General features: G+C 39.6%; 1 protein-coding gene across 16 annotated transcripts in view; it reads right to left on the reverse strand.

The window, feature by feature from the left end:
- Nucleotides 1–2,767: 2,767 nt before the first annotated feature.
- Nucleotides 2,768–15,944, reverse strand: part of EBF3 (EBF transcription factor 3) — a 123,072-nt gene continuing 109,895 nt past the window's right edge. For 5 of the 16 annotated variants that reach the window (XM_052799412.1, XM_052799403.1, XM_052799402.1 and 2 more), the window contains exons 12-16: nt 14,993–15,058; nt 14,149–14,326; nt 12,764–12,952; nt 12,163–12,360; nt 2,768–5,538 (exon numbers count right to left, since the gene is read on the reverse strand). In XM_052799412.1, coding sequence (XP_052655372.1) covers nt 5,507–5,538; nt 12,163–12,360; nt 12,764–12,952; nt 14,149–14,326; nt 14,993–15,058 — 663 coding nt within the window. In that variant the 3' untranslated portion in view covers nt 2,768–5,506. The remainder of the gene's footprint in view (nt 5,539–12,162; nt 12,361–12,763; nt 12,953–14,148; nt 14,327–14,992; nt 15,059–15,944) is intronic. The other 11 variants (XM_052799404.1, XM_052799401.1, XM_052799400.1 and 8 more) reach the window with 3 other exon arrangements.

Raw genomic sequence — 15,944 nt, forward strand, 5'->3', positions numbered from 1 at the left:
TTTATTTGAACGTGTAAGAAATCAAAAAATCACGACTATATAGCCTCTATTGCTAACATCATATTTCAACTGGACAAACTGCACTACCATTGTCACCGGCTGAAATGGGGTACCAGACCAGGAGGTCTCAAATCCTCCATCAGTTAATTTTGACCTGAGCGCTGAGAAATAATATTTGATTTCTTGTATGTAACAATGAAATTTAGCATTATATATGAGAAAAAGAGATAGCTTGGGTTTAATTATTTAATACAATTTAAAGTTCTAGTATAGCTCATTTTATTTAGAACTTTAGTATTTTATGAAATATCTGAGTAAAGATAATGATCACTTTTTAAATGATACATACCAACTTTTAAAAACTTTTTATTACTTGTGGACTTTAGGAACGTACCTCCTTCGTATACTTTTGTAGAGATTGTTTGCATACTCTGACTCCAGAGTGGGTGCTTTCTCTTCCTTTTCCTGTAAAACTTAGGGCAGTACATTGTATAATGACAAGTGACCAAAAAAAATCAATTTGTAATCTGATTTGAGGGTTTTGATTTCCTCTGATGAGTTTAAATTTCATTAAAAGCAACCTTATTCGAACATAAAAGAACTCCTTGAAGGGTAAAGCAGGGAATTGTCTCAAAGAGTATAAAGAATCTAAACTCTTTTGTGCTATTTATTCACGGCATTAATTGTGAGGTCCAACAGGCGGTGTCGGTTGGCAGATGCACCGTTATCGGCCCCGCGATCTGCACGAGGAGGGGAAAAAAAGCACAAGGGCTCACATTCAAAAATCGTTCTTTGGCGTATTGACACTTTAGTTATCAACAGCCCTTATTATCTGCTTAGCGGCGGATCGCAGCTTGCTGGTGACATAATAAGCTACAAATCACTGATGGGGCCTTTCTGCATTCTCCTAATTGTGTGTATTCTCCAGAAAAAAATTATCGTTGGGCCTCTTGTCTTGATGAGAAATTGACATTTTCTGGCGGAGCCTGGCGAACACTATGTGGGGAGATAAGACTTATAGTTGTTTTAAAGGAGTGCAGCCATTCTTTCAGAGGCCTCTTTATTGCTCTAGTTGACCCACTTGATGAGTATGGATTTCATGAGGTCTTTTTCAGCATTTGAACTATAAAAGGTTCAGAATGACACCACCCCTTATAGACAAAAGATAACCTTGCCCTTTGAATATATTGATTCTTTATTAACTAGGCTGTTTAATGCAATGAAATGAGGCATTAGATTGAAGCCTATTTCAAGTGCTTTGAATAATCTTTAAAAGCTTGAAAGACTTTAAAAAGCTGCTCTGCAATAATTGGCATATACTTTTAGAGACTCTATTCCTTCATTTTGATTAAGGAATTTTTATCATCTTCCTATGTCTAAACTCACTATAGGCTGACACAACATATTTTCTCGCCAGGGCTATTACCAAGCTACAGATAGGGATGTGTCGTAGGTGGTGGCTTGCTCTAGGACTTGTCATTCCTAGCACAAAATGTATGGGTTTTCTTCTTTTGTATTTTCTTTGCATTGAAAGTTAGATGAACCATTTAGATGCTCATTATTCAAACCTTTGAAATAAACCTAAAAGGAAAAGTGCCAGTAGGCATCACGCAGACTTTCATCCCTATAAACCATCTTATTTTTTAGTGGGATGCATCTGATTATGCCACCGTTTAAACACGATACACAGATATATACTCAAAGTGGAACCGTTGTCAATGCATCATAATAATAATCATAATCCAAAGTGCTCTATATTTCTAACATCTGTTTTCATCAAACATAAAAACTATGGAAATACTGGAGAAGAAAGGCAACAGAGTTAAATATCCCCGTTTTCCTTCTTTGAAAATTGTAGCTACAGTAAGCTGCACCTTCTCATCACACTCCATTTAACTGCGGAAACACGGGGCGACGAAGGAGAGACTCCGGCATATGGCATGTCATTTGGCAGTATATACACATACACAAGCACATACATTTACTTTGCAGCTCGGGGTTTCTCAGTGCCCTCTTGAAGTTGTCAGCAGCCCTCTGGTTAACGACAGGAGAAAACTCACGTAACGAGCTCCCGTGCTTTACTGGGACGGGCACTTGGGTTGCTCTGCCTGCTGTGCACGCAGCCAGACCCGTATTCCTGTACAAACGCCCTTTTTCTGGTGGCTGCGGTCACACACGACGATGCGGGCACGCACTCGGCACCTGGGGAAGGGAACTCAGACCTCTACTTCAGGCTTAGCATTGTAACAGTCCAGAGGATGAAATATTTGTCTTCCGTAGTATAATTAGCAAAAGCATTTGCCTCCTTGTCAGCATTTAAAAGATGAGTACGTCAACCGTCGGTGTCAAACCGCTGCATGGAAAATTTGGGTTGTGCTATGTTTAAAATAACTTTTCCTGTTTACAGACTTTTACAATATGATATTAAAATAGAAAAAAAAAAGTAAAAAAATTACTCTACTGTTACCTTCACTTTACAAAAAGGGTGTCTGAAGCACAGTTTTGTTTAAATACTTCACCAAGGCTGAGCAACAAGTCATTGCCGCACTGTGGAGCAGAGGTCTCCTTCGTCATCATCCTCAGGGGCTGCCTGGGCTGGCTATCCTGGGGCACCGAAAAGCCCACGTCAAGGATTGTGCTTTTTCTTAACCACGACATAACTTCGAATTCTGGTATTTAGAAATGAAACCCCCAGTGTTGCATTTTTTTGTTTTGTGTTTAGTCACTTTTTTAATAATCAAACCAGATAAAATTACTAAAAATGAAATTCACAGACAAGAAATACTTTAATTAAATATTGTGTAAAATGAACATTTTTTTATACAGTTAAATATATGAAAAAATGTACAGATAAAACAATCTTATTGTAGGGTCTTTAACAGTAAAATCTACCATTTAGTGAAGCTTTCCTTCTGGAGACAATGAAGCAATGAGTGCATTGACTAAGTAATCTAAAACACAAACAGATTGCATTTATGAAGAAACTTGCAAACTTTCTTAACATGTACACGTGACCTCTTCTTTAGAGCAAAACCTTACTTAGACAAAATATAACGGAGGCAATTCAGTTCCAAAGTGACTTCTCAGGCTTTTCCACTTAGCTAAGCCTTATTCCTTATCACAAAGGAAATGCGCGCGGCATTTATCAGCTGTGATACGCTGTATCGTTCTTTTAAACCCTTTAATAAACGCTTTACTAAAATGTGCATTTTTGCCCAGGAAGAAAAAAAAAAAATAATGATCCCTCCTTTTTGGTTAAAACTTTAATTCTGCTGCAGTTTGCAACATGTTTTGCAGTGCTGCGTTGGCAAACTATTTAGTGCAAAGTAAAAAAAAAAAAAAAAAATCTCCACGTTTCTCTCTATGGATTTGGCACTAACAGCCACAATATACAACGGAGGTCATTCCAGTTTAAAAAGTACAGTCACCTACGGGTGTATTACAAAAAGTTCCATAAAAAAACCAATAAACCTAAATAAACAAACCCCAAACATTTAAAAATTATGTATGATCCCGATTTCACGTGAAACCTTTAGCTTTTTTAAACAGTGCAGGGTTCAGGAGAATGCAGAGTGCAGCAGAAAATAGACACATAAAGGAGTGATATAATTGTACACCAGGTTTGTGCTTTTTTTTTTTTTTTTTTTTTACACCAGAAATCATCCAAATGAAATAGTGATTAACAATTGTGGTGTAAGCCTGTGATAAAACAGCACAAAAGTTCTTCAAAGAAGTTCACTTTTAAGGCATCAGAGAAGTTAATGTGGCAAACATTTTAATTAAAACATCAGAAGTGAATTTATTTTAAACTTTAGGCCTCTGAATTTTTCCAGTAAACACAGTTCAGCTATGTGGCAAAGTCATGGGTGGCAGCTAAAAATGACTTTTTACAATCTTTAAAAAAAAAATTAAAAAATTAAAAAAAGAAAAAAAAAAAAAAGAAGAAAAAAAAATGCAACCACAAAATAGATTCATCTTTTCTGTGGCTGTATCACATGCACATATTCTACTAGTATTCATTACAGCCATGTGGCACAATTTTGATTTGACTATACAACAAACAACTTTTTTTTCAAAATTATTTGTTCTGATAACTTAAAAATAATATAAAAATAAACAATGAATTTGACTTTTCCTCAAAAATAAAAAAAAAAGGATGGAAAGTCTAAATAATAGCAACTTTATGAAGTACAAATGAAATGTACGGACACTAATTTATTTAAAAGAAAAACATGAAGGCAACGGTTCTTGGCTTAATGCTATTCTCAGCATCACAATACCAGGCCATGACAAAAACCAATACATACAAGGAAAAAAAAAAAAAAAGATGAAAAGCAATATACAAAATTTCAAAGATAAATACAATATTTATAGTTGATATGTTACAAAATAAATTCCCTTAGTGACTGCAAGTGTTTATGTGAAAGAAAGTGTTGCAATGAATAAGACTATTTTATTCCTTATAGGCTTCATAAGGAATAAAATTTGCTTTTCTAAATATTTAAGTGGATCTGAAAAAAATTCAAGACAAGTGTATAAATATTTAGCTACAACTTTGGCAAAATCACAAAAGTCTACAATTTTATAACCACATACAAAACACATTAGGGAAGAAGGATCTAGAAGTCAAAAGGACAATTTTCTGGTACAAGAAACATAGACTTCACAGTAGCCTAAGAATGCAATAGTATACAGTGCTAGCAAAAGTTGAAAAAATGTTGCAGATCACACTTGCTTAACAGGAAGCTCTAGCAGTGGAAGTATATTTTTTTTTACCAACAGACAGTAGCAATTTTTTTCTCTGTCAGTGTGCTTGTTGAAGGCAAGAGAATTCAATATCAAAGTTACAATTTCTAACTACAATAAGTTACAAAGTTCCATTTCATTAAGATGAAGTTAAGCAATGATAAACCCACCCGTGCCCACCCCCGCGCCCCGGTTTTTGTTTTTCTAATCATATATTCATCCTTTTTTTTTTTTTCCAGTTTGATGGCTCATAACCTCCTTGGCCCCCTTTTTTCCACCACAAAAAAATATTTCACATTATAGAGATACACAACCATTGTGAATCTAGTTATGAGTACAGAAAAATGTTCGGAGGCATTTTTCATCAGTGTTTCATGATAATCAAAATGGTGCATCCACAAAGTTTCTCCCAACACATAGCAAGTACTAGACATAGCCAAGACGTAATCAGAAACTTTATACAAAATAGGCGTCGCTTTTTCCTTATTCTTCAGGACTGAGAAATGTGAAAATATGAGAAAAATTCAGTCAATAAAATGGAATTGTTCATGAAGAAGTAGGTTGTTTGCATGTAGATTCTTAATAGTTTAAATAAAATCTTTAAACAAAGTCTTTTTTTTTTTTTTTTTTTGTAGCATTTCGATTTGTTGCTGATTCTGTGTGAAGATACTGTTTCCATCAGCATGTCTTAATATACTAAACTTGTCCCCTAAGCCCATCCTCTGAAGCTTGGTGCTACGGTAGGTAAACAAAAATGACTTTACATTGGCGGGACTACAAGCCCAGACATAGCTAAAAGAAAAAGAGAAGAAAAATCAGCCGTTATTAGCACGCTCGTGTAAGGCACATCTGGTTCAAAGCCACCGCGATGCTCAGCACCGGCCCGGGCTCCTCCACGCCGCGCCACGGCATCCTCCGACCGAGGGACCGCCGACGCGCGCTTTTCCCAGCGAAACGCTCCGCAAAGGGCTTCACGTCGCGAAAGGAGGCTGCGAGCGGGTTTTTTTCGCGCGCGGAGCATCCCGACTCCCGCGGGCACGGCGTCTCTCCCAGCGCGGGGCTAAGAGCGAGGCGGGGGTCAGGCTCCTGACAGCTGAGGAACGACACGGTCACTTCTGGTCGTGTCGCGCATCCCTCGGGAACGTCCCCGCAGCGGGAAGCCCACCAACCACCGCTTCGTGCCCAGACCTGGCACCCGGGCAGAAAACTTCCATTTCCACCGTCGTACTTTAGGGTAACAGCGGGGCTGAGCAAGCCAAGGGCTCTCTAAGACCAAAGCCAAGTCCACCTACGCTTGCTCTCAACTCTGGAGACCAAGCACCATAACAAGTCATGAGATTAATACCCCTGAGCAGCCATCTCCTTTTTTTTTTTAACAGATAAAAGACTGAGGTGCCAACAACTACCGCTTTTTTCCTGGTTAACTCTTTGGTAGAAACAATTTAGACAGTCTTTAATTTTAGTGTTGTTTAATTTTTGCCATAATGATATTTCTCATTAATTTATGTACAACAGATATTAATAAATTTGTTCGTGTAGTGATGTGAACTTCAATTTCTCAGTTCATTAATTTCAACAATATTAATTTATTTCAGATTTGCCGTTACAGCTTGACGGTTTGGAAGAGCTGGGTACGTACACATTCCGTACGTAACACAACCTCCTACAGCAGCCAGCAGCGTGGTCGGCACGACCAGAATTGCTCCAACGGCTGCGACCGGAGCCCTGAGCAGCTCTGGTCCCGCCGGCGCCGTAGGCAGCTGCACGAGCGGATGGGAAGGACTTGTCTGGGAATGCATCTCTCTAAAACACATCCCAAGTGATGCCCTTGAAACAGGTTCAAGTTTTCCAACTCTGCTGCTTTTTTTCCCCAATAAGATGTACCAAATATGTCAAAATTGAAACGGAAGTTGTAATTTGGCATAGTTCATAATACTGCATGTTTTAAACCTAAGCAGCGACCAAAGTTACAAAACATAACTGGAGAATAGCGCGTATATTGGCAGAGACCCTTCCTAGCCAAAATGTTTACTTTCCTTATCGTATTTCCACTAAATCTCCCGCACTCCACACTACATTAGCCCGGGCCAGCAGACGACCTAGCCCCAGAGAGGTTTGGTTACATGGGATGCACCTGAACTGGGGGGCGTGGGAGCTCATTTTGAGATGCTGTTATGCTGCAATACAACCATCAGCTGCCCTGGACATCAAGATCACCACAAGTCAACCCAAAATATAGGGTCTTCCTATCTTTTCTGGTTCAGGTTCAGCGGGCATCTGTCATCGCACTCTATGTCGAGGTGATGGTAAGACGTAAAGGCTACGACTCGGAGCCAGCGCGAGACATGCTCTGCCAGCACGCTAAGCAAAGTGCGAAAGTCCAGGACTGATCCGGACATTTGCTTCTTCAAAGAACACCACAGCAGAAAAAAAGTCCAGATTTTTTTTTCTTCCAGAGGTTGTGTGCATGAATTCCTTAATAAATGGCACATCATTATTTGCCACTAATACCCTGCACATCTTAATCACACGTTTATTGTAATCATGTTTGGCTTCTGCTGTGTGAAAATTTAGGTTGTCTGCTGCAGACTTTTCTGGGGAAAAAAAGTCTGAATTCTTTAATTTAAGCTATTTAGCCATTTTTGTTGAATTCTATCTGTGGCACAATGGGAGGGGGTGCAAAATTGGTGCTCCAGACATTTACTTTGCTATTTATTTTAGTAGCAACATTTGACAATTGTGAATTTCTGCACTACAGTTTCCTGCTGTGCAAATTGATACCAAATGCCTTCTTAAAGAAAAACCGTGTGGCTAGTTTTTTAATAACAATTTTAAGAGTTTCATCCAGGGGAAGACCAGAAAATTAAGCAGGATGCAATTTTAAAAGAATATAGAGAACCTTTTGCTCTGCATTACAGTCGTAAAGCTTAACAGAGAGCAATATCTTTCACAATCTATAAAAAGTAAATTACAGTTGAAAGCCAAATTTTGAACACATATTGTACTTCCAACTTCACAGCGAGCCAGCACTTGCTCGCTAAAAAATTTATTTTATACCTTAAATGTCCATTGTTTTAAACAGGAAAAAGCCCTCTGCCCTAAGGAACCCATACACTAGCATCCTGCTCTTAAAAAAAAAGTGTAAGTACTTAACTTTCAGATCATAGACTATGCAATGGAAGTCATACAGAGTTAACAAGATTGTGGCTTTTTGGATAAGGCCCAAAGGCCCTTTTCTGTAGACTTACTCACAGGAGTGAGTCATACCCACAGGACAACAGAGAGGGGCATCTCCTCTGCGAGCTGCACCTTCCGAGTTTTGACCCTAATTAGGGTATCGGTTGGCCGAGGACGGATGCGCAGCTGGCAGGGATGGCATACGAGAGCAGCAAGGACGAAGACTACACGTTAGCTCTGGCTGACCTTTCCGAGATTTCCCCAGATTGTCTTCTTTTTTATTCTTTTTCTTTTCTTAACCTCCATCTTAGATCTCTTTAGAAAAAAAGTGAATCCCCATGATGGCTATAGACCTCTCCATGTTCACTCTTGGGCAGTAAGTCCCAAAACACAGAGTGGCTTTTTGAGGGTCATGCTTACTAGCAGCAAGATCTTGCTTCCAGTGTGGTGGGCTCAGGTGGTCCCGTTGTGCTGTTACCACAAGCCAGAAGTTAGAGCAGCTCCACCTCTGCTTTACACTACGTTAGAGAGACAAAACAGTCCATCTGAGGTCCAGATGGACCTTCATAGTTCTGCTCCTGCTTTCTCACCATCTTAGATGTACCGTGCACAGCATTTTTTCCACATGCAGACAAATCCTACAGTGGTTTACCCAGCATGGATGGGTGCAATTAACCCCCAAATCCTTGTAAAAAGGACTGCCCGTGCCTGCAGGGCTGTTACATGTCGGGTTTTGCCGTGCTTTCATCTGACTCTGCCCCTGCACAGTGCTAACAAACCCTCGTAGGAAAAACTGGGCTGCCTGGCCCCGTCGTGTTGGTGTGCGATGCCCTGCCATAGCCAGCTCAACCAGCTTCCCTGAAAATTATCCAACTGGCTTTTATTTCGGAACAGAGCTTACGTGGGGAAAGGTAACATATCAAGCAACAAGAGAGAGGATATCCTGCCCTGTGATTAAAAGAGCACGTCATCCCTTCTTATCCAGGTTCATAAACTGCAGGATTTACCATAGATACAACAGTGACCGTGAGCTCCCACTTCTGTCTTGGCTTGACTAAAAGTATGTGACCATTCCTAACAGTGCAGACTCCTCAGCTGTCACTCAGCTCCTTCACATCCCGCTGTATAATGAGGCTCTGTACTTGAAGACCACCGAAAAATTTTAGCTGTGTTAGACTGCAGCTCTTGAATTCCGTATTTTAATTTAAAGTAGAAAATGTGCTGATCAGAAAACTCTCGAGCTGCTTGTACAGTGTTCAGAAAGCAACTAATTAAACTTTACAAAGGGCTCAATGTCAACAAATGACTAAGAAAATAGGAAGAAGGAAGCAGAAGCCCCCTAAATAACTGTACAGGTAAAATGCAGTGTAAGTATCTATCATCTCCTGCATTTCTGGCTTTGCTTCATGATGTCTCATGAAGGAAGCATATGACAAATTCATCCCTGCCTTGCCACTCAGTTCTGGCTGCAGTTCAATTCAAGGCACGGGTTGAGATCTGTGAGGACAGCTGGGTGAAGCGTTGTCAACCTGAAGCCTTTTGTGAGTTCAGTCTGAATTAACCCAACAGCTTTGGTTGGAAAAAAATGATGGTGCCTCTCTGCTGTGATGATAAAGGAATGCACCAAGGATATATCAGATGCAATTTGATTTTCTCCTCAGCCCAAGGGGACCTGAACCCACATATTTTACCTTTCGCTAGAGTACCCTAACTCTCACGATACAGAGCATTGCTTCGTGGTGCCGTGCTACTTTGCATAAATGACTCAATTTTTTTGTCACAACCCCAGAACTCAGTGCTCTAATTACCAGCCCAGAAAATTGTTCTTGCTACTTCTCTGGGTCATTTTGCTCAACACAAAATGATTCAGTTTAGCTGCTTCAGCCGGGTGAGGAAAACATGACAATTTATAATTTTTTTTTTTTCCAACACTCCTATTCATTTTCAGTTTGGCTGCTGAACCAAACCCCAAAGTTTCTGCACATCCCTACATCTGGACACCTTTTGTGTTTGAAGTTTTTAGTGCTCAGCGGGGTAGGAACAGCCCGGTGAGGCAGCAGCGCAGGTCTCGGGGGCACCTAACCTAGAGCTTTAGCAACACCCATGGGATGCTGGACTTGGCTGGGGATGACACCAGGTCTGCTCCTTGGATTGCAGCATCCTAAAATCAGGGGTTGAAGGGATCGTTAGGCCTTCACTGGGCTGTCTGGGCACGGAAAAAGCTTAGTCCAGGGCAGGGCTGGGCCTCAGCCTAAGAGCTGACTTCATGACCTATTTAACAAAATCAGTATTGGTCGATTCGAAGTTGTCTACCGGGCTTTTATACAAAAAGCATTTTGTACCTGAGGATGAAGACGTATGGTTACGGGGGGCTTGGGGAGGTGCCAGGGGAGATTGGGTGCTCGGTGCAGGCATTTAGCCTGCCCAGTTCTTCTGAAAACCCCACTTTGCAGTAATCTAGACCTTTTAAGCACCTGAAACCTTGAATATCTGATGGGAAGCCCTTTGTTTACATGCTGAAATTACAGAAGTTTAGATCATTTGAATTTAGCTCTGTAAATAGTTTTATTTTTCAGAGTAAATCAGTATCAACAAGGTAATGAGAAAATATATATATAAAAACACTTGCTTCAGAATAGCTGCCTCAGATCTAAGGAGTGTGTTACCATATTATTTTTATTTTATTTTATTTTATTTTATTTTATTTTATTTTATTTTATTTCAGGATCTACTTTTTATACTAGTGTCTTTTTATAAAAAGAGGAAAGTAGGACACTGGATTATTTTATGAATGGATAATCTTTTCTAAGAATATTGCTTATACCTGGTATAGTTTTCTACTCACAGTAACATAGTAAAGCTTCCACTAAAGACATAGGCAATGACAGAAATTGTTAATCTAATTATCCTTTTCTTTAACATCCATCCTACAATAAGATTTGTGTAGCTGGATCCTCAGCCCTTCACTGACCTGAGTGCATAATAAGCTCTCAGATGCTTCTTTGGGCCAAGAAATTAATAACAAGCTACAGGGACATCCATTTTGAGATCCTGGTCTCAAATGGCCTGGATTTAGGGTGGACAGACAGGTCTGTGGGATTATGTCTCTCCAAAGTGCCTTAAGCTGGAGAGCACAAAATGCAGGTGTCCAGAATTAGTCCGGCAAATCAAAATATCTGTCTTCATCTGTTTGCCTGTGAGTGCTCATCGTATTATGGATATCATGGTAATGCAAAGAATAAATAATACTGCGCTACCTACATCTTAACTAAGAAAGTCAAGAGGAGTGACGACCTCCGGGGTAAGAGTGTCTGCAACCCTTTCTGATCTCCATGGGATCTGAAGTGCTTCAACTTACTGCACTGTGCAACGAGGCTTATGATTTGCAAAACAGAGGCAAACAAAACTTTTCAACGATACTAACACACCTGACAATATTATCTTTTAAATGTTAAAATATGCCATAAAAAGGAAGACTTTTTTGTTCATATTTTTATTCTTCCACCAAACGTACACTGTATCATAATTCCTCCTGCCCCAGTCCCAGCAGGTGACCAGGGAAATTCTGCAACGGATTTATAAATCGTCCGTTACACTACCCCCACGAAATCACAGAGATTAAAAAAATGCAGAAGCTTAAAATTGCCTGCCTCAATTAAAATATTTAGTTGCTCATTTAAGGAAGTAACCACTTAAACACCACGGTAAGAGAGTGAGCTGGGACCAACAGAACGTACAAACTCACTGCACAAGCGGCTAGCTAGTCCAAGGGAAGGTTAGTTCCCTGAGTAAAAGCTTAACTGATTTACACGGATTTGACATATTTTAAAATAACTATTGCATCCTATGTAAAATGAGGAAATCACACCACATCATGGTTTTAAACAGCCGTAGAAATGCGTTCAGAAAACATATAAACGCAAGGAGTACATGAACCCTCCCAGAAGCATTCAGGGATACAGTCTTACTTTAAAATTTAAGGCACGAATTCCTCAGGGAAATTGCCAGAAGAACAACTAGTGTTTTCTCTAATGCAAGTATTAAAAATGAACTAAGATTTGCTTAAAATCTTAGCATACCGTTCATGCTACCCTGTTTCTTCTCCTGCTTTTGCATCACTATGAGAGCACCGGAGACCTAAAAATATAGCGAGGTACCTTTCTCCAAAATAAACGACCAGGGCTTGAGTGTATGCACCAAAAAAGCAATACACAGAAAATTGAGAGAGATCCAGCTCACCTTGAAGTCCATTTCCATTTGCACTGGTGCAAGATGGTGGAGGAGAGGCTTGGGGCCTGACAACAGGAGCAAAGGCGCTCTTTTGTTTCACTGCAGAGATGACATTGGCAGGTGAGAATGAGAAAATGCCGTGTGTACTGCTACAGTTTGAAGGGAGGGTGACCGAAGAGGCTGCCATGGTAGGGCTTGACGGCACTACTGCAATAAAGCAAAAATAATCAGGACTCAGATTGAGGTTTTCACGGCAAACACGGAAAAGAGAGTGATAGGGCCTTGCCTCTTAATATATATATATATATAAAAAAATATATATAAAAAAAAAAAATGAAATGCCTTGGCTTGGCCACTCTCTGGATAACAGGCAAACTCTTTTGTGTTGGACTTTTGTTACAAATTGCGCAGTCCAATTTTTTTTCTATCTGAGATTGTATTATGGCACAAACAGATCAATTTATTATATTCATTTTTACGTCCAGCCTCCAGAGTCACCCCTCCTTTTATCCAGTAGCTCACAATATAGGAAATCAAAACAATGCAAGTATTTGATTTTGTAGTAAATATGAATCTATATGATGATGTGTTACCAAAAATAGACACTTACTGCCATAAGGAGAGTTAGCTGAGGAGCCATTAAGAAATCCAGGGGAACCTGGTACACCTAGATTGGGCATGCCGGCATTGCCATATCCATTCATGCTATTGCTGACTGTGTTGTAATTGGACTGCTGAGGAGTACTGCTGGGAACATATCCTCGCGGGGAAACACTGCTTGTGTTGCGACTGTAACCTACTGTGTTAGAAACCCCCCCACCCCAAAAAAATAATGTTATTTTATAATATAGACTTAGGGCTGGGGGGTTTCCTCATGCAGCATATATTACACAGTTTTAATTGATTGCACAGCTTTGCTCTAAGTTGTCTCTTACTGCCCTATCAACTCTTGCAGTTTGAGATAACCTTATCACGCCAACCCTACTTAAATCATCTGCGAGCACTCTATGTTGTCTCTCCTCTTAACACAGACAGCCAACAAAAGCTCTCTTCGATCCAGCTGTGTCAGGTGCCTTCACGTTTGTCTTTAGGAGCAATTATCAACAGGCTCGAGTCCCGCTTTGTACCAACACACTGAATGAACTTTCAGCCTCTCCAGACCTTCAAATGCCATAGCTGACAAGAAAAACTTTTTTGTTGTGGTGATTTACTTTAAAAGGCTGTTTTGGGCTCTTCATTTTATGACTGATAGTTTTACACTAACAACAAGCTCGTACTTTCGTAAGGTGTAGCCATCGGTGAAAACTAATTCAAGATCAAGTACAGAATTTCATAAGGCTTATTAGCTTGGAAAAGCATTAAAAGACAATCTTTTTAGAAGAGGAAACGTAGCAGAATCAGGATTTTAAACAAGAATTTGTTCCTATCTGAGCAATCAATTTAATAATTACGTTGCAAGCAAAAAATATGGGTTTGAACATATCTAATAATCCTGTTTCCCTTCTTTCATTAGTATCAAAATTAATTTTAAATGCAATACGCTACATGCATTTTCAATTACAACAGGTAAATTAAATCAACTATTACTTTTATTAGTAACATATGTCACACATGCCTATAAACAAAGTATTTTGAAATCACAGACATCAAATTAGATTTATCTGTGTAAATATTCCAAAACCAGGTGGAGATACCTTGACGTAATTATTTTATGAAAAACATACACGTTGTATATTTACTGTGAATAATAAAGAGCTTTCTACACTTTGCCAATTTTTTTTTTCCACTGGAGATGCTTTATGATAACAGTAAACGAAAGAACAGGAAGAATTAAATATTAGGAGAAAGTTAAAGGCGGCATTTCATTACACGATCAGACATACGACTACGGGGAGAAAAAGAGGTAGAACACAGCGGTGACATCAGCTCGTATTAATAGGCACTGGCCAAAAGCAGTCAACAACGTGAAGAATTAACTCTTGAAATCCCACATACCTTGGTCGTTCGCTTGTGATGTTTCGGAAACATTAACGGCGAGCTGGCTGCTGAAGGAGTTCACTCCCATCATGCCAGTGTGAGCAGGAGTGTTGGCTAGAGTGGGGATCTGGTTGTGATTGCGTGGCACACTGTATAGCGCTTCGGCAATGTCAGCTGCTCGTTTCAGGATTATTTCCTAGAAAGACATAAAATAAGCACTGACAACTAAGAAACTGATTTGCGCAAATATTCCAAGTCGCAACGACGTCAAAATTTACAGAAGAGATTCATGTGACATTATAGTAAGGGTGGGGATTTTGCTGCTCGTTTCAACTGCACCTTCTGTTTTCCTGCCTACGTACCAGAGCACTATGCAACTTCACGTCAACACGGTAAGTATAAAGAAATAAAGAAATTAACATAAAATTAGAGTTTAGTGCTGTAAGTCCTGTGAAAATTGTAACATACACTTTATTCGTCCGGGGCAGTAGATGTATTTTCAGCAGTTTGCAAAATACAGCATGCTTTAGCCACTCTGTTTAGCAGATTTCTGTAGGACTTCCCATTAGTCACTGTATATTTTGGCCCGAATTCAAGGTTATTCTCTTGCCTTAATGATTGCTTATGCTTTTGGCACCTTACACTTAATTGTCATTTCTGATAGGCAAACTAGCGGTAGGAAGAGAATGGGAAGATGAAGCATTTCCCTTAGAGCATTGCATCACATCAGACTGCCCTCAAGGTGGCTGGCAAAGCCAGGCTGTGTACAAAAAGAACGCGCTGATGCTCTGCCAGGTTTGCAAATAGCAGGTATTGATTTACACGTGTAGGCGTGTAGACAAAGACTGCGCTGGTGACCTACCTGGTTGTTATGGGGCATCCCATATAGGGCTTCCACAAGGTCTGCTGCTCGCTTAAGTAATACTTCCTAAAGAAAAACAAACAACTGGCGTTATGTTTCGCTAAATGCAGACGTCGTTCCAGGAAGAAAAGAGAAGCGCAATAGTGTTGGCAGTTCGCGGTGGCATCTATAATTATGAGGAACCGATAAAGTGGGTAAAACATATCACACGCTATCCTGGTGCTCTTGCTATATTTAGCGGATGTATTACAAAGATAGGAAGGTATTTTGTTTTGGAGGAAAATACCGTTTGTGGTTTGAAGTCAAAGTTAGATACGAGCCTAAAAATAATATTGCATTTTACATCCAGCTGTTCAATTATGATTGACTAGAAAAGGTGTTTGCTGCTGTAGCATGTAGCTCTAGTGCTGAATTAGTGAAATCAGTGCTTGAGGTTTAATGATGTAGTCTTATGGGTATTAAACAAACAAACACATGGTAGAGATATGAAAGGCACAGGCATCACATTTGGCTGTTAATTCCTAGCACTTTAGTGGTGAAGAACAATAAGTAATTTTCCATATCTTAATTAAACTGGCAGAGTCCTTAAAGACAACATCTCACCCCTAATTCATGCCCCAAATTTGCAAGTGAGTTCAATGCTTATTCCTCTTTATTTTGAACAATAAAGTGAATTAACTTGGGTTAATCTAGTTCTTTCATAATGACATTAAGAAATTTTTCAATTAACCTCTTTGACTGCATGTTGTAAAGGACTTCATAAATGACTTCACATTCAGAGAGTGTTGAGTACTTGTGCCTGGGGGCATGGATGCACTGAATTTTGTCTTATCCCTGTCTGCATGCCTACTTCCAGTTTTATGATTGTGAGGATTAATCCATAGTTTAGTTAATTTTAAATACAAATGGACTTAATTTTTTATTTTTTACCTTCGGCTGTAATAAAATTTAG

Source organism: Harpia harpyja, chromosome 10 (assembly GCF_026419915.1).
Source record: "Harpia harpyja isolate bHarHar1 chromosome 10, bHarHar1 primary haplotype, whole genome shotgun sequence".
NCBI classification, from domain to species: Eukaryota; Metazoa; Chordata; class Aves; order Accipitriformes; family Accipitridae; genus Harpia; species Harpia harpyja.